The sequence below is a fragment of the Puma concolor genome, chromosome A2 (genome assembly GCF_028749965.1).
Source record: "Puma concolor isolate L17-30 chromosome A2, mPumCon1.1.hap2, whole genome shotgun sequence".
In the NCBI taxonomy this organism is placed as follows: Eukaryota; Metazoa; Chordata; class Mammalia; order Carnivora; family Felidae; genus Puma; species Puma concolor.
Genome location: NC_141668.1, coordinates 167,996,682 through 168,014,561, shown reverse-complemented (window position 1 = coordinate 168,014,561; position 17,880 = coordinate 167,996,682). Strand labels below are relative to the sequence as shown.

Genomic DNA, 17,880 nt, shown 5'->3' with positions numbered 1-17,880 from the left:
GCGCCTGGGTGGCTCAGTCGGTGAGCATCGGACTTCAGCTCAGGTCATGATCCTGCGTTCATGGGTTCGAGCCCCTTGTCGTGTTGGGCTCTGTGCTGACAGCTCAGAGCCTGGAACCCGCTTCAGGTTCTGTGTCAGTTTTGCTCTCTGTCCCTCCCCTGCTCATGCTCTGTCTCTCTCTCCCCCCCCCAAAAAAAGTTAAAAAATTATTTAAAAAAGGAGTCTATTAAAGAAAAAAAGTGATGATAAATATTTTTTTAGTCAGAGAAAAAAGTGGATGCGCTATCGGCAAAATTCCTTCATCAAACAACGTGCGCTTGCTCCCAAAGGGTTTGCTCTGGCCGTTGGGCAAAAGCTCTGATGTGCAGAGGATGAGGCAGCTTCTAGGAAATGCTTGCGATGCGTGTGAGGTCGCTGTGCAGTTAAGGTGTTCCGCATCTTCACTGGCAGGCTATAGAGAAGACGTTTCCGTGGTTGATGATCCATCGTGAGCTGTGACCTGTGTGGGTGGCACACCGGCCCCGCGGGCCACCTGGAAGGGTCACCGTGAGACTGGGAGGCCAGGCCACACAGCGGGAGCCACGGACGCTCCATTCACGGTCTCCCCTGGCCTTGACCCAGCGCAGATGAGCTGGATGGAGTACACGGGATTCGGCTTTTCTGAACTCACGTGTGCCGGTGCTCGGGGCCGAGAGGCTCGCTTGTGTGTTGAAAGCCGGAGCTGAGTCTCTGATGACACCGGTAGAGAAATTCCTATGATTTCAAGTGACGTGTCTCCGGGGTGTGCGTTGTGGAACTTGGAGCCGTCGGTCCGGGGCCCTAAATATCGCCATTTCTCATGTTGGAAAGGAGATCTCAGGGTTTTTGAAGACGACTCAGTGTCCCAAGGGACTGGGCTGCCGATCCCCAGTGGCTTCTCAAACCCAGCGCACGAGGGTTTTCTTCCTCTGGAGGAGGAAGCAATCATGGCAGTCTTAGGCAGATCTCAAGTCTTAGGCACATTTGAAAATCACAGCAGGCGCCACAAAGCTGATGCCAGTTCTTTCCGGGGCCGGAACGCGACCAGAGCAAGCTCAGAGCCCGCCTGACACTGTTCTCAGAGGCGACGTCACTTCTCACCCTTCTGGCTTCGGCGCGGCACGTGCTGGAAGGCCAGCCGCGTGGCCCGGGCAGACACCATCCCGATCTGACGATCTCCGCCGCTACCTGTGAGCCAGGACCCTGCTTTCCTGGAAGCTAAGAGTTCACGAAGACACCACCCAGAGGGGTCAAGTGGGACTTGGCCACCGGCGGCTTACCCTTCAGTAGGCCGGACCTAGGCCCCAATGAAACACCGCGATGGCAGGTTCCCGCACGGACAGGAGTGCTGTGTTATTACTGTGAAAACTGGCCGGACCGTTTCCCTTCCTCGGTCCCCACGGTGTGGCCCACGGGGGCCGCCCGACTGTGCGGCATGACTGCCTGCAGCCCGAGAGCCCTGTGGGCGGAGGGAGCGGCAGGGTCTCCACCCCGGGCGGCCCGAGGGCCCCCGGCTCCCCCCACCCCGACACGACCCAAAGGGCCAATCCTGGGCTGGAGTGGCAGGGGCAGGCCTCTTGGGGGAGAACCTCTGTCGGGTGTGGTTGAAGAAAGTGCAGCGCTAAGCGGCTTTATCGAAAACGCACCATTCGGGCAACTCACTTTTCAGTTTTACAAGATACCGATGAAATAACTGAGACTCAAGAAAATCTACCACAGAAGTCGGAAACCTCTCCTCAAGGCCGCAGGGTGATTCCCTCCAGCCTCCGCCTCTGTTCTCGGAATCAACTCGAAGTCCCAAAACTCTGACGGGCAAAGCTGGCAGGCGTCAAGTGCCGGGGGCAGGAGCCTCGGGTTAATTCTGTGGTTCCTGGAAAGTCCCACAGATCCCTGCTGCAAACGTGTGACATGTTCCTGTGCCAAAACAGGTCGATAATCAAGCGAGCAGGCAGGATCGGGAACCAGATCGTCTTCTGGAACGATCACTCTCCGGGGCTTGCATGGAGAGGGGTGTCAAAACACAGCCCATTCCTGGATTCCCAATTGGTTTAAAAACACGATTCTTCTGAAGCGACTGGACGACAAACCACAGTGGCCGGGTGGCCTAGGCCCTGGGCAGCACATATGCTTGCAACAGGATAGCGTGGACCATAGAGAACGCTGTAGTTTCTCAGTAAATCTGTGACCCGCGACCCTAGTATATGCTGCTATTACGTACTGATGCAATTTACTAACTTCCAACCTGTCAGGTTCGTGACAGTTAACGTGGTCTGTGAGCAATGTTTCTCATCAGTATCCGCTCTAAACTCCCATCCCTGCAGCCAGTCCTCCGAGGGAGTAAACGTGTGGTTGCAAGTGGCCACCCAGGCCCTGCCGGGTGGAAGGGACTGAGCGAGGCGAGGTGCGAGCTGGTGAGCCAGGACCAACCCCACCCCACATGCTACTGCCTCTAGAGAACAAGTGACTTTTCTCCACCCTGTCCACAGAACTGGGTCCTGGAGAGCACTCTGGACACAGAGGGCCGCAAAACCCGGGAGGGAGTGCTCTCTGATGTCAGTGACCCCAAAGCACATCAGGACTAAAAGGACAGGGATGAGGCAGGAACATCACCTTCTATTTTGGGAGGTTAGCCCCACACCAAAAGAGGAAGTTACTTCCTAATTGATGATCGGTCAACGTAATCTGTCACAGGAACAGTCTATAGAAGAAACACTCATGGTCATATCAACGAAGAAAAAGCATTTGACAAAAGTAATATTCATTGATGATAAGGACTTGCAGAAAACTAGGGATGGAGGGGAATTTCCTCAATCTGAAAAAGGGCATCTATGAAAACCCAGAGCCAATATGACACTTAGTGGTGAAAGACTGAAGATTTTCCCCTAAGACTGGGGAGAAAGCAAGGATGTCCACTCTTGCCACGCCTGTTCAACACTGTACTGGAAGTCCTAGCTAGTGCAAAAAGACAAGGAAAAGGAATAAAAGTTATCCAGATTGGAAAGGGAGAAGTAAAACTGTTCCCACTCGCAGACAACAAAAAACTCTTGCAGCTCTTATAAGTGAGTCCAGGGAGGCTGCAGGATGCGAGGCCAACAGCCAAAAATGAGCAGCTGGAAACTGAAATTAAAAATCAATACCATTTATAATAGCTCCAAAAACATAAACTATTTAGGCATAAATCTAACAAAATATGTACAGAATTTATATGCCACAAATTACAAAATGCTGACGTAAGACATCAAAGATCTAAATAAATGGAAAAAACATACTATGTTCATGGATGGGAAGACCCAACACAGTAAAGATGTCAGTTCTCCCCAAATTGATCTACAGGTCTAATATTGTTTAATCAAAATCTCACTATGAATTTTTTTGTAGATATAGACAGACTGACCTAAAACTTATATAGAAAATTCTAAATTTATGTAAACAGCCAACATAATAGTGAAGTGAGAGGAAACGCTCTACCCAATCTGGAATGGAAAGACACTCTAAAGACTGGGAGAACATATTTGCAAATCACATCTCTGACAGGGGACTCATATCCAGGATATATAAAAAACTCTCAACACTCCACAGTATGAAAACAAACCACCCAGTTAAAAAATAGGCAAATGACGTGAACTGATAGGTCACCAAAGAGCATATAACGAAAGGCAAGCAATCGCATAGAAAGCTGCTCACCATCATTAGCGATTAAGAAAACGCAAATCACAACCACAGTGAGATATCACTACACACCTTATGAGAACGTCGAAAATGAAAAATGGTTGACAACATCAAGTGCTGGTGACGAAGTGGAGCATGGGGACTCATACGCCGGGGGTGGGGTGGGGGGGACGCAAAATGGTACAGCCACTTGGGAAAACTGTTGGTGGTTTCTGATCACATTCAACAGACACTTACCACGTGAACCAGCAATCTTGCTTGTAAGTATTTACCCAGAAGAAAGGAAAACGTATGTCCGTACAAGAACCTGTACGTGAGGACTTACAGAAGCTTTATTCATAATCACCAAAAAACTGGAAATTGCCCAAATGACCCTCAAAGGGTGAATGGATAGGTGAGCTGCGGTATAATGGAATCCTTCCCAGTAGCAAAGAAGCAGCAAGTACGGATTCGTGTGATAACGTGAGTGGGTCTCAAAGGCACCACTGTGAGTGCCAAGAAGGGTCAGTTTTACTCTGTGTTAATTTTCCAAATGAACTAAAATAAAAGTAAGCGTGGAAACTAGGCTCTGAGAGCAGACATGTTTTTAAAGCAGGTCAGGGGCAGAGTCTGGGGCAGGACCTTGGCGGCAACAAGGGGGTGCAGTTCCCGAGGGAGACTGCTCCCTGCCGAGGTCGGTCCAGCGGTCACGGGGATAGACGGGCCTGGGCCTCTGGGAGGGCGACGCCAAGGGTGGCGGTCCCACCAGCACGGCGACGCTGGCCCCGGCTGCAATTTCCACAGCAGCCCGGGAGGGGCCTTTTACCCTCTCTGTTTACCACGGGGTACCTGGTTCCCAGGGGTGGACGCTTGCCTCCGACCACGCGCCCTTCCTGGCCGCAGAGCTCTGGCTCCGGTGCCCCAGGCTGCCTTTCACTCACCATCCCCGCTGCCGAGGGGAGTCTATTCTGGGTCTACCCCGCTGCCCCGGAGAGCCTCGTACGTACCGTAGCCGGCGATGACCGGGAAGTGTGGGCCAGGGAGTGTCTCGTGCCGTCCATCCCCCCGTGGATGAGATAGGCTCCCGCGCTGGAGACAATAGGGCTCCCCCCGACATCCATGGTGATGCCCACCATGCTGTGGGAGGGGACCGCCGGCGGGGAGGAGCCTGCCACGGTCACCTGGGCGCCGCCCGGGGCCTCGAAGTAAGACGCTGTGCTGCTCGGGGCGTACATCTGAGGCTCGGGGTTGTAGGCGTAGGCCGTCCGTCTGTCAGGAAGAGAGGAGGTGCCTCCTGAGTCTCACCGGGGTCCGGGAGGACTCCACGTTAAGGCGGAGCCCCAGGAGACCGCGCCTACGGGGTCACTCAGACACGAGGGGTCAGGGCAGTGCAAAGTTCAAAGCGATCGTTTCTGAAAATATTAAGGATCGCGGGATGACCCATCGAAACCGATGGAACAATTCTGTGTCTTATTATGGTTACACGAAATCTACTCGTGGGGTAAAATGGCGCAGAGCGTGCACGCGTGTAGGACGATAGACGGGAGTGAGGCCCGCAGGCTAGCTGGCGGTGTATCCCCAAGCCAATTTCCTGGTATCTGCTGCGGTCACGGAAGATGCCCCCCCTGGGGGAGGCTGTGTGCTAATTCTGCAACTTCTTTAGAGTCTATGATTCTTTCAGAACGAAAAGGTTTGCAAAATGAAATTGCATACTTAAAAGAACTTCTAAGCGATACCAAGAATTTGCCTGATGTTCCTTTACCATCTGGATTAAATGATTAACCATGCGGCTTGAGACTCAAAGTTTTAAGTTCCGCTCGCTCCTGTCGAGCTGACCCCAGTAAAAGACTAAAGCGTAGCGATGTGTCGTGAGCTGGCCCTTCCGCGTGGCCGTGAGGCCCCTGTGACCGCCTCCCAGAAGTGTGCTCTCCTTCCTGTCCCGACCCCACCCCAGGGCGACAGCTTATCTAACTGCAGCGCAGGATCGAGCCCAGGGGCACGGGGTGACCTGCGGACCTCGCTCAGCTTTCATGGGCTGTTCACGCCCTGTTCACGTCCTGACAAGGGTCTGTGCATATTTCGGAAGCTTCGGCGCTGTGCTGCAGAAGCTCACACAGCTCCAGCCGTCACGGCCGCCAGCCTTCATGCCCACCCCTCAACTTCCGAAAGGGGGTGATGGAAAGCAAATGGGCAAAGGGACTCGTGTCTTAAGCGCAATGAGCTTCATGGGAAATGTATCATTTTCTGCCCCGAGCGCCACATAGTTGGAAGGCAGAACATTCTAGAAGTCCTTGACAAATGGAAAATCAAGTTTTAGCAACCTCATAAAGAGCCAGAGGTGAACACAGGCAAGGATGAGAAGGCAGAGATAAAAATGGTCTCTGGGTTGTGAAGACTGAACCTTCAGACTTAAAAGCTGGATTAGGTTTTCGTTTCGTTTCATTTTGTTGAAAGACTGCCTTTTCTGGCAGTAAAAACTACAAAGGCCTGTGATTTCTGAAATCTCCACAGGGCTCTGATGCCCTCAGACTGTCCTAATGGTTCCCACACCACCCAAAGGGGGAGGAGGAGAAGTTTGCGAGTACAGGCCCCAAATGGAAAAAGGTGGGGTAGTCGTGAGAGAAGGTTCCGGACGTGGCCCACGCTTCTCTGACAGGCAGGCCCTTCCGAGGGGAGAGGAAACCCACGTACAAGGCTCCATTGGTGTAGACCGTGTCTCCGCCTTCCACGTACTGCACCTGCGGGGGGTACACGTGCTGCACGGGCTGGACCTGGAACATGAACATCAGATACCTCGTGTCACACACACCAGTCCCCTTGCTGTTCAGCCTGCCTGTGTCTTCCATGGCCTTTTGTGGACATTGACTCCTCTGTTTCCGATCTGGGGCGTCAGACACCCCTCGCCCTACAGGGCAGGGGGCGCAAGCCGGTTATACTCTACATGGCCGGGCGGCCCTGGCACCCCTCCCCAGAGGGGCCGGGGTCCTTGGAAGGAGAAACATGCCTGGAGTGGGAGATGGAGCGGGGGCACCGGGAAGCCTCGTCTGTGGCAGTGGCCGTGGCACACCTCCGCGGACAGGGACACTGGCCCTGGTGGTGGAGACCTAGAGCTCTGTGCACAGACCTTGAAAACCTCACCACGGAGGGAACCTTAATGGATGCCTAATCCAGCTTCCTTTTGGGGTGAAAAAATCTGGGGCTGGGTGTCATCGTGACCGCTTAAGCCTTCGTGTGGGGTTGGCAGGATGGGACTGACTCCCACCTCCCAGGCCAGACCAGGCCAGGCCAGGCCAGGCCAGCGTGGTGCTGGAATTAACAATCGATGGATCGTGAGAAGCTTCTAGGGATTAACATGCTGGGCGGGCTGTGCCTTAGGGGACTGGGTGAAACACAGAAGTCACTCTGCCAGTCCAAGTTGCTCAGGGACAAAGGCCCCACAGAGAGGAAGCTTCTAGAATCACGACACTGGTCTTGTTCTCCTGTCCCCCAAGGAGCTGAGACAGAGCCACTGGCTCCCTGCCGGGCCTGCCGAAGCCTTCGCTTCTCTCCCACGACCCGAAAACCTGCTCCCGTTTTCGCTGACGCAGTTACTGGACAAGCGCCTCTAAACTCACCAGCTTAGATTTAAGCCGGAGCTGCCGGGGGAGAGAGGTGTGCTCTCTGGTCTCAGCTGTCACCACAATCATGCTCAGTGGTCCTTTCAGGCAGGAGCGTGCACTAATTTTAATTCCGTATGTGACAGGGCACAAGTCCGCCAACTCCAGCCAAATCTGGCCCGTCTCTTTTTGTACATTAAGTTTCCCTGGGACACGGCCACGCCCCTTCGGGTACATCTACAGCTGCTTTTGTGGGACAGTGGCAGAGTCCAGCAGCTGGCCTGCTAAGCCAAAAAATACACTATTTGGCTTTTTCTGGAAAAGTTCTGCCCTCCGCTGTCCCGGATCATGCCGACTCTGTGTGGCTGGTGCACCCAGGCCCTGAAGCTCGGTTGCCAGATAACCTCATGTCACAGGAAGTGCTTCCTGGGTCATGCACTCGTCTGAGGGCACGACAATTGCCTCCCCAAGAGGTTCCATGTTCCTCCAAACCTGAAACTTGGCTCTCTGTCTGCGTGTCTACCTTAGCACCCCAGTGCTCCGTCGGGCTGCTGGGTTGCCCCCCAAATGCTGAATCTCTGAATGAATGAAAGATCATCAGCTTTCTTGGCTTGTTGCAAACTATCTGCAGTAAAAGAATTTTTTTAAACATAGCTTTCAAGGGGCTGAGCCTTGAGAAAGGCTGAGCCTTTCAAGGGGCATAGCTTTCAAGGGGTGGCTCAGTCGGTTAAGCATCCAACTTCGGCTCAGGTCATGATCTCACAGTCCACAGTCTGTGGGTTCGAGCCCCGCGTCAGGCTCCGTGCTGACAGCTCAGAGCCTGGAGCCTGCTTCGGATTCTGTGACTCCCTCTCTCTGCCTCTCCTCCCTTGCTCGCACTCTGTCTGTCTCTCTCTCAAAAATCAATAAACATTAAAAAATTTTTTTAAACATAGCCTTCAAAAGAACCTTCTGGTACAGAGCTGAAGATATCAAAGACAAAGCAATAGCAACAACAGAAAAGGGTGCATTGTCCAGAGAGGGCACCGGATCACTCAGTGCTGATGTGTCCCATTTCACCTGGGCTATGGTTACCTGCTGTGGCACCTGCTGGACCCTGGGGAGGGAGATTGGCTGCATCTGGGCCCCTTTGGGAGCCGAGCCCGCTGTCTGGACCAACACCCTCTAAAATGGAAGGAGAAAAGGACATTTAGACTTGTCAGAGGTTAGTCCTTAAAGCAAATACAGGTTATAACCAGGGCTACCGCCATCTACTCCACCATCACCTTCCAGAAACATAGCGAGATTGGCAGGAGAGGAGTGCGCGCGCGCGTGCGCGCACGCACGCACACACACACACACACATACATACTCTCATTCTCACGCAGGAGCACATGCGCCTCCACCTGCCCCCAGCAGCTCTCCCTCCCTCAGGTCTGTCTGCGAGGTGGCCTGGGCTGTCCCTGACATCAGGCTGAGAGGCTGGGTGATAAGAAGAACCCTGCAGACAGCTGTCCACACCACCTTTCCCATCCCTGGCACCAAGCTGGGGCTGGTGGCCGCACGTGTCCAGCGCGGTGGGAAGCTATGCTGGACGGGGCAAGCTGGAAGGCGAAGCGTGAAGAGCCCGTTGGGGGAACTGAGGCAGCAGGAACTCTTCTCTCTGGCAAGGAGAGAGGCACCCACTGTTGCGGGGAGGCAGGGAAGCCCACCAGCAGGAGCGCTTGGAACTTTCCAGAAAGAGAGCACCCCATGTCAGCGGCAGGGAGTCTGCACGGGGAGCAGACAATGCACCCCGGGGGCGGGGGGAGGTGAGGCCAGGGACGGCGCGTGGGTGGCTGCGGGGACCGGATGCATTGCTGGCAGGGATGAAGCCTTGGAACTTGGGAGGCACGCGGTGGCCATGGCAGGACCCTGGAGGCAGGGCCTGGGCCCCAGCCAGCCTGTGGCTGCTACCGAGAAAGGCTGGGCCACTCAGGCCTGAGACTGCGGTGTGGCGAGAAGGAGCCAAGGCGGCCGGGGGTGGAAGGCCGGCGTGTCAGGTTCAAGTGGGCAGGGAAACAAGTCAATTAGCTACAACTCAATCTGATCACATCCCCTTGGTGCCCTGAGACAGGCTTCCAAGGCCCACACCGGGGCTGCGTGTTTGCAAGAAATGAAAGCTTAAACACGTCTGATTATCTGTTCTGAAATGAACAAGCCGCTTTCACACGTCTGCCCTTTGGTTTTGGCTGAATTATGGGGCTTTTCTACCTTTGTCAATTCTGTCATGCTTCTGACTTTTGGATTCGTACTCGTAGGTGGTCACATGGCCACAGGGGGCCTCCGTGCATGTCTCCAGGTTTCCAGTCTGTTCCGTGGCCTTCAGCTTGGTGTGGTCCTACATCGCTAACTTTATGTTTAAGTCTATGGTGTGTTTCCAGCCGTGGTAGAAATCCAGAAGGCAAGAGCCTTAACGTGGAAGTTCTCTCCTCGCAAATTGTAAAGAACGTATCCGTTTGGATGGTAGAATTTTAACCGATCTTTTGCCTTATCCATAAGGTTTCCCCGTGTAATAGGGGTACTTCCAAGGCATAAGAAAATGTCCATTAAAAGATAGGAATATACCAAGCCAAGTTTCTTTTTTGAGTTTGTAGCGTTGGGTCCTTGGTGGGGCCTTTGCAACAAATAGCGAAAAAGCCAGTGTGACATGGAGGGGCAGGGGGAACAGAACAGAGGGGTTGCTATTTCGACAGGAGCAGCGTTGGGACCGTAATGTCAGTTCAGGAAAATATAGATTCCTTTCTCTGCTGCCTCAAGTGTTTTCCCAAACCTAAGTGGGGGCGTTTCCGCCCCCCCCCCCCCCACCCCAGGCCACACTGGCTTTCTCGGAACAGCCTGAGCCCCGAGCAGCGGGCAGGCTGGTCTGTTACCTGCGGGGAGGCTGGCACAGGCTGAGCCACGGGGGCCTGGGCTGCTGCCGACGGACACAGAGCCACAGAAGCCGGCGAATCGGATCCACCCTCTGAATTCTGCATGCTCAGTTCTAAAGAAAGGCGGAGAGAGGTTGAGTGGGGCGGGACTGCAGCCACGGAGGCCCAAGTGGTGACTACCTATGGTCTTCAAACTTCACGTGCAAGTCGGCTGGCCATACTGGGGAAGGAAGAAAGGGAACCCAGTGGCACAAATGCCTCATAGGAAGAGCAGCGGGGGTGGGGAGGGGTGGCAGGAAACGTTTTTCCCAATATAAAACCAAAAGTTAGCTCTGCAGACAGTCCTTTCCAGGGCTCCTACAATTGTTTACTCATCCATCCAGTGAATCACAAGCTCCTGATGGATGCTTGCCATCTGGCGGGCTACGGTACCCCAAACTACAAGTGCATTCTCCTAAGGCGGGGTTTCTGCCCCTCAGCACTGGGGACACCGGGGCCGGATTGTCCTTCAGGCCGACCTCGGCATCCCTGACCTCCACTCGTTAGATGCCAGGAGCGCCTCTCCCCTTCCCACCCCCCACCAGTCATGACAACCCAAAATATCTTCAGACGTTGTCCAAGATAGGAGATACACAGTGGGAGGAAAGAAGCATTTTCTCTTGGGCTGGCTAGAAGTCCTGCTTTCTGTTCCTGGAGATCCTCGCCCACGAGAAGGGCATAAAAGTGTATTTCTTTGCAGCCAGATGCGTACATCTTTCAAGTAGGTAGTTTAAACATTCCATACAGAGGGGGCCTGGGTGGCTCAGTCGGTTAAGCGTCTGACTTCGGCTCAGGTCATGATCTCGCGGTTTGTGAGTTTGAGCCCCGTGTCAGGCTCTGTGCTGACAGCAGAGCCTGGAGCCCTGTTTGGATTCTGTCTCCTCTCTCCGCCCTTCCCCTGCTCGTACTCTGTCTCTGTCTCTCTCTCAAAAATAAATAAAACGTTCTCTCTCTGCCCCTCCCCCGTTCATGCTCTGTCTCTGTCTGTCCCATAAATAAATAAAAACGTTGAAAAAAAAATAAATAAAACGTTAAAAAAAATTTTTTTTTAATTCCATACAAAAAGACTCATTTAATACCAGAACAAAGTGGCAGATGGTACAAAAAATCATTCCATCAACATGCTCAAGGTCAGACGGTCTGCACTTTGTAAGAACCGGCTACCTTCGGCACTTGAGAAGCTGTTAAATATGCAAACTGCAGAGAGGAGGTGGCTTTGTGGGCAGGTACAGCCCTGTCCTGAGCACGTCCCCCCAAGCCACAGGTGGGGTCTCCCCACTTCTGCCTCATGCGGGGCCTGAGCAGCAGGTACACAGCATGCTGCTCAGGAGGCACCTGCCAGAACTTTCCATACGCTTCTATCACCGCAAGGGCTCCCACCTCTGAGGACGAGTGAAGAATTTGTTGAAAACTCCTTTTTTTTTTCTTTTAATGCAAAGAAAAACTGCTAACAGATGAATATAATTTGCCTAAAGAAAGCGGAAGGCAGCGTGTGAGTGTTTTAAATCTGTTGAGTGTTGGTTTGACCCCATCTTTGTTGATGAGGAATAGTCTATGATGTGGCCCATCCCCCTCCCAAAGACTTTGGCACCACGAGAGCCGCTGGCTGGATCCACGGATCTGTGGCCTGTGCCTGTGGCGCTTTCCTGTTTCCCTGACTCGGTCCTTACCACTAGATGTCCCCAGAGCCATGTGATGAGTGGCACCCCCTACTTTTCTTTTCCTCTTCCACAAGAGGAGGAGACGTGAGAATTTCCAATGTGTATTTCCTGGGTCTCCAACTCTCTGCCTTCCTGACAGAACTGACCTTCGGAATTATTCTGCAGGAAGTTGCGCAGTCGAGGTCTTATGCACAGTTCCTCCAACATCCGAGTCAGTCATCTGCACACCATGCGCCCCTTTGTTCCAATCTGAAGCCAGGAAGTGGGTAACTCCAGTGGTAGGAGCAGGAAAGCATTGGACCTGGGCTCTTGGTGGAAAGAATCCACTAGTGATGAAGCCAGCGAGCTGAGTCAGAGGCCGGCTCCTTGCTCACGGGCAGGAAATAACTGTGCTCCACAGTCTAAGTCTTATGAAAACCCGGGGAACCCGTGAGAGTGTGAGGTAGACAGCGAGCCCACGCTCGGCTCACCGCGGCCAGAATGCGACTTCCAGAGTGCAAATCATCCGACACCACGCCAAGTTTTCACACTGACGTGCTTCCTGGTTTACTGCACTATTTACCATGTGCTGTCTGTCACCCTGCTCAGCGTATGGCGTGTAGGCCCAGGGTCACAAAATATTTTCCACAAAGGACGAGAGGCTTTTCTTGCAACTACTACACTTTGCTGTGCTGGCACAGGAGCGGCCATTGCTAACACGCACGAGTGATTCTGGTTGAGCACTAATAAGACTTCATTTCTTAAAAAAAAAAAAAAAAAAAAAAAAGTCCATTACAAAATGTCCTATGGACTATAGTTGTTGGTCCTTGGCTCATATAATTTAGGTTTGATGAAGGGATGTGGTTTTGGAAGGTGGGTCGAAAAATTACACTGTCTGGGGTCAAAGTCTTGAGGTCCCAGGCCCTGGAACCACTGCAAAGGTCCTGTGGCCACATCTCACCAGCATGAGAGAACTGGGGGGGCCATAGGGGATGATCCAAATTGTCAGGAGGATGAAGCTGCCAGCATTTAAAGACGAATGGAAATATCATCTGGCCTGAAATGACAACGGTGCTCCTGAAGTTTATAAGGTTACAAATAAAATCACCAACTCCCGGAATCTCAGAAGCCAGGCACAGCCCTTAAAACTTAAGACAGGACAGGTGCCTGGGTGGCTCAGCTGGTTAAGCATCCGACTTCAGCTCAGGTCATCATCTTGCTGTTTGTGGGTTCGAGCCCCGTGTCGGGCTCTGTGCTGACAACTCAGGGCCTGGAGCCTGCTTCAGATTCTGTGTCTCCCTTGCTCTCTGCCCCTCCCTAGGTCATGCTGTCTCTCTGTGTCTCTCAAAAATAAATAAACATTAAAAAAAAAAAGACAGGAGTTTGGGCACAAGGGGCAGATCACTTTGGGAAGTTGTACTGCATTGAATAGTGATCCCCAAAACTCATGTCCACTCAGGATCTCTGAATGTGACCTTATTTGGAAAGAGTGTCTTTGCAGATATAATCAAGGTAAAGGATCAAGATGAGGTCATACTGGATTAGGACGGACCCTAAATCCAGGGACAGTGTTCTTACAACAGACAGGATAGGACACACAGGGAGGAAGGCTGTGTGACGACAGAGAAGGAGACAGATGGATACAGCGACAAGCCTAGGAAGCCAAGGATGGCTGGGGCCCCCAGAAACCAGAGGAGGCAGGAAGCGTCCTTGTCTGGAGGGAGCGCAGTCCACCGACACCTTCTGGTCTCCAAACTGCGAGAGTAAATTTCACGTGTTTCAAGCCACCTGGTCTATGGTACTTAGCATGGCGACCCCAGGAAACTCATGCAGGGATCCGTACGATGAAGAGCACAGTTGGGACAAGTTGGGACAGTTGGGACAGTCCCGTACAGTTGGGACAAAAGCATCCTACGAGATGGCTTCTGTGTAATACGCGGTGCCACGCACAACCCAGGCAGCTGATATTTACCAACTAAATAAATACCTTAGTGCCTCTTTAGGATTACAGCCCATACTGAATTGTAAGAAATTACATATAGTGAGCATCCACATAAAGCTTCAGAACATTTACAGTCTACCTGGTTATTTTATTTTATTAAAAAATTTTTTTTGGGGCGCCTGGGTGGCGCAGTCGGTTAAGCGTCCGACTTCAGCCAGGTCACGATCTCGCGGTCCGTGAGTTCGAGCCCCGCGTCGGGCTCTGGGCTGATGGCTCGGAGCCTGGAGCCTGTTTCCGATTCTGTGTCTCCCTCTCTCTCTGCCCCTCCCCCGTTCATGCTCTGTCTCTCTCTGTCCCCAAAATAAATAAACGTTGAAAAAAAAAAAATTAAAAAAAAAAAAAAAAAATTTTTTTTTAATGTTTCTTCATTTTTTGAGAGAAACAGAGAGGCAGAGCATGAGTCAGGGAGGGGCAGAGAGAGAGGCAGACACAGAATCTGAAACAGACTCCAGGCTCTGAGCTGTCAGCACAGAGCCCGAAGCGGGGCTCAAACCCACGAACCGTGAGATCGTGACCTGAGCCAAAGTCAGACATTCAACTGACTGAGCCACCCAGGCGCCCCTACAATCTACCTGGTTACTTTAAGGATAAATAGGACTATTCTGGGAAATGTAATCACCTTTGGCGACTGACCATTCTGCTCTCTGTGGACACATCCCTTCATGTTAGTATCAGACAGACAGACTCACAGACACCATGTAGGTCAGCCTGGCTGCCCCAATACATTGACACACAATATGCCTGTCTGCAGAGGGCATGAAATCCTCCCTTACCCATCTAAGAGGTGGTACATTGCATAGAAGCTGATCCAGTTTCCTGAATTAAAAAAAAAAAAATTCAGGTCCATTATTCAAGGGCACACACCTATTTAAAGACACTGGGGGGCGACCAAAGCAGGCAGACACTGCCAGCGAGCCCACCCTTGAAAGATTTCTGCCAGTCAGAATGATGATTCTGGAGTTTTGCCAGGGGCATGCTCCATGAATGTTTGGGTGGCAGAAAGCAGCAGTCTGGTGGTCTTGAAGTGTCAGAGAAGAGAGTTCAGTATGTTAGGGGGAATCCTGGAAGATAGAGAGCCACAGAGGGGGCGAGCCCCCAGATCTGCCTGGAGTCCACCCAAATCTTTGATGAGCTGACTAAGCCACACTTGTGTGGGAAAGACACCAGGGGTTTTGGAGAAAAACCAGCAGCTCAAAGATGGACAAACTAAGAGGAGAGTTCAGCTGCTGAAAAAGATATATTTGCATGAGGGGCAGGGTTCAAGTCCAGCCAAGTTAAACACTAGCAAGGGGAACACAGCAGGATCCAGAAATTCTACAACATAGCATTCATGATGTCCAGGACCCAATAAAGATCATGAGCTATGAGAAGAAATAGGAAATTGTGACCCGTACCCAAGAAAAAAGGGGAAGAGTCGATAGCCAAACCAAGAGAATCCAGGTGATACAGACAAAGCAGCTACTAAAAATATGGCCAAGAACTTGAAGGAAGTTATATGCACAATAAAGGAACATACAGGAATCTCCATGGAGAAAGACCAACTATAAAAAAAAAAAAAAAAAAAAAAAAACAAAAAAAAACACAAGTAGAAATTCTGGAGTTGAAAAGTACAATAACTAAAATGGAAATGTCCCTGAATAAACCTAATAGCTGATTGGAGATGGCAGAAAGAAGAATCAGTGAACTGGAAAATAGATCAATGGAACCCAATCTAAAGAACTGAGAGAGAGAAAAGCTGAAGAAAAATGAACAGAACAGGCGGTCTAACATATATGTGACTGAAGTCCCGGAAGAAAAGGAGAGAATGGGAGAGGAAAAACGTGTATTTGAAGAATGGCCAAACATCTCTTAAATTTGGTAAAAGATACCAACTTATAGAGAGGCGCCTGGGTGGCTCGGTCAGTTAAGCAACTGACTTTGGCTCAGGTCATGATCTCACGATCTGTGGATTCGAGCCCCACATCGGGGTCTGTGCTGACAGCTCAGAGCCTGGAGCCTGCTTTGGATTCTGTGTCTCCCTCTCTCTCTGCCCCTCCCCCACTTGCACTCTGTGTCTCTCTCTCTCTCTCTCTCTCTCTCTCTCTCTCTCTCTGTCTCTCTCTCTGTCTCTCTTTCAAAAATAAATAAACATTAAAAAAATTTTAAAAAGTCATCAACTTATAGATCCAAGAAGCTCAACAAAGCCTAAGAATGACAAATACAAAGAAAACTGACTTAGATGTGTTATGGTTGAACTGCTAAAATAAAAAAAGAAAAAGAAAATCTTGAAGGCAGTCAGAGAAAAACTACACACGATCTGTAAGGGAACAATAGTATGGATAGTAACCAACTTCCCATCAATAATAACGGTGACCAGAAGATAATGGGATGACATATTTATGGCGCTGAGGAAAACCTGCCAATCTAGAATTCTATATCCAACAAAACTGTATTTTTTCCTTTTCTTCTCTTAATTTTTTTTTTTTAATTTTTAATGTTTACTTATTTTTGAGAGAGAGAGAGAGAGAGAGAGAGAGGCAGAGCATGAGCTGGGGAGAGGCAGAGAGAGAGGAAGACACAGAATCCAAAGCAGGCTCCAGGCTCTGAGCTGTCAGCAGAGCCTGGCACGGGGCTCGAACTCATGAACTGTGAGATGATGACCTGAGCCGAAGTCCAATGCTTAACTCAGTGAGTCACCCAGGCACCCCTTCTCCTCTTAATTTCTTTAAAATACATCTATTTAACAAAAAAATATTATAACACTCTACTGTGTGTTTTTATGACATATGTAGAGGTAATCTATACAACAACAATAGCACAAAGGAAGGGGAGGGGTAAATGGAATTAGGCATGCAAGGTTCTTGCACTTTACATCATGTAGTAATCTCGTTTGTGATAAATTAAAGATGCATCATGTAATCCCTAATGTAATCTCTGAAAAAATTTAAAAAAATATATAGCTTAAAAACTAATGAAGAAGAAAATGAAATTCTAAACATATTTGATTGTCCTCAAAGAAGGCAGAAAATGAAGAACACAGGAACAACAAAAAAGATGAAACAAATAGCAAAATGGCTTTCCTAAATTGAGGTATATTAATAATTACATTAAGTATAAATATATGAAACACTTGAATGAAAAGACAGAAATGGTCAGCCTAGATAAAAAAACCAAGATCCCATGGTAAGTTGCCTTTTTAAAAGAAATCCTCTTTAATTTTTTTTGATGTTTATTTTTGAGAGAGACAGAGAGAGACAGAGAGAGACAGAGCATGAGCTGGGGTGGGGCCGAGAGAGAGGGAGACACAGAATCCGAAGCAGGCTCCAGGCTCTGAGCTGTCGCACAGAGCCCGACGCGGGGCTCGAACCCACGAACCGTGAGATCATGACCTGAGCTGAAGCCGGACGCTCAACAGACTGAGCCACCCAGGCACCCCAAAACAAATCTTCTTTAAAGTTGATTTATTTATTTTGAGAGGGGGGTGCAGAGAGAGGGAGAGAGAGAGAGAGAGAGAATTCCAAGCAGCCTCCACACTGTCAGCATGGAGCCCAATGTGGGGCTCAGACCCACGAATTGTGAGATCATGACCTGAGCTGAACCAAAAGCAGTACACTTAACCGACTGAGCCACCCAGGAGCCCCCAAAGAAATCCTCTTTAAATACAAAGGCACACAAAGGTGGAAAGTAATGGAATGGAAAAAGACATACCATGCAAACTCTAATCTTAAGAAAGCTGGAGTGGCTGTAATGAGGAGACAAAACCAACTTCAAGACAAGGAATATTACTAGAGACAATGAGGGACATTTCATCCTGATAAAATTATCAATTAACTCATCAGGATGACCTAATCATGACAAAGGTACATGCAGCTAGTAGTACAGCTTCAAATTACCACAAAGAAGAAATTAACAGACTTAAAGGAAAAAATAGATAAATAGTCACAGTGGAGATTTGGAGTGGAAACACTCTTCCCTTTTGATAGAAACCAAACAAAAACACCAGTCAGGATACAGAGTATCTGGATGACACAATCAACCACAGGGACCTAACTGACATTTATATAACA

The 17,880-nt window shown here is 50.4% G+C and overlaps 1 protein-coding gene across 4 annotated transcripts in view; it reads right to left on the bottom strand.

Annotated features, from left to right (window-relative positions):
- The window catches only part of RFX2 (regulatory factor X2), a 92,328-nt gene that overhangs the window by 29,439 nt on the left and 45,009 nt on the right, over positions 1–17,880 (bottom strand). For all 4 annotated transcript variants that reach the window (XM_086699336.1, XM_086699338.1, XM_086699337.1 and 1 more), the window contains exons 2-5: positions 10,154–10,266; positions 8,337–8,426; positions 6,358–6,437; positions 4,674–4,935 (exon numbers count right to left, since the gene is read on the bottom strand). In XM_086699336.1, the coding sequence (XP_086555462.1) occupies positions 4,674–4,935; positions 6,358–6,437; positions 8,337–8,426; positions 10,154–10,258 (537 nt within the window). In that variant the 5' untranslated portion in view covers positions 10,259–10,266. The remainder of the gene's footprint in view (positions 1–4,673; positions 4,936–6,357; positions 6,438–8,336; positions 8,427–10,153; positions 10,267–17,880) is intronic.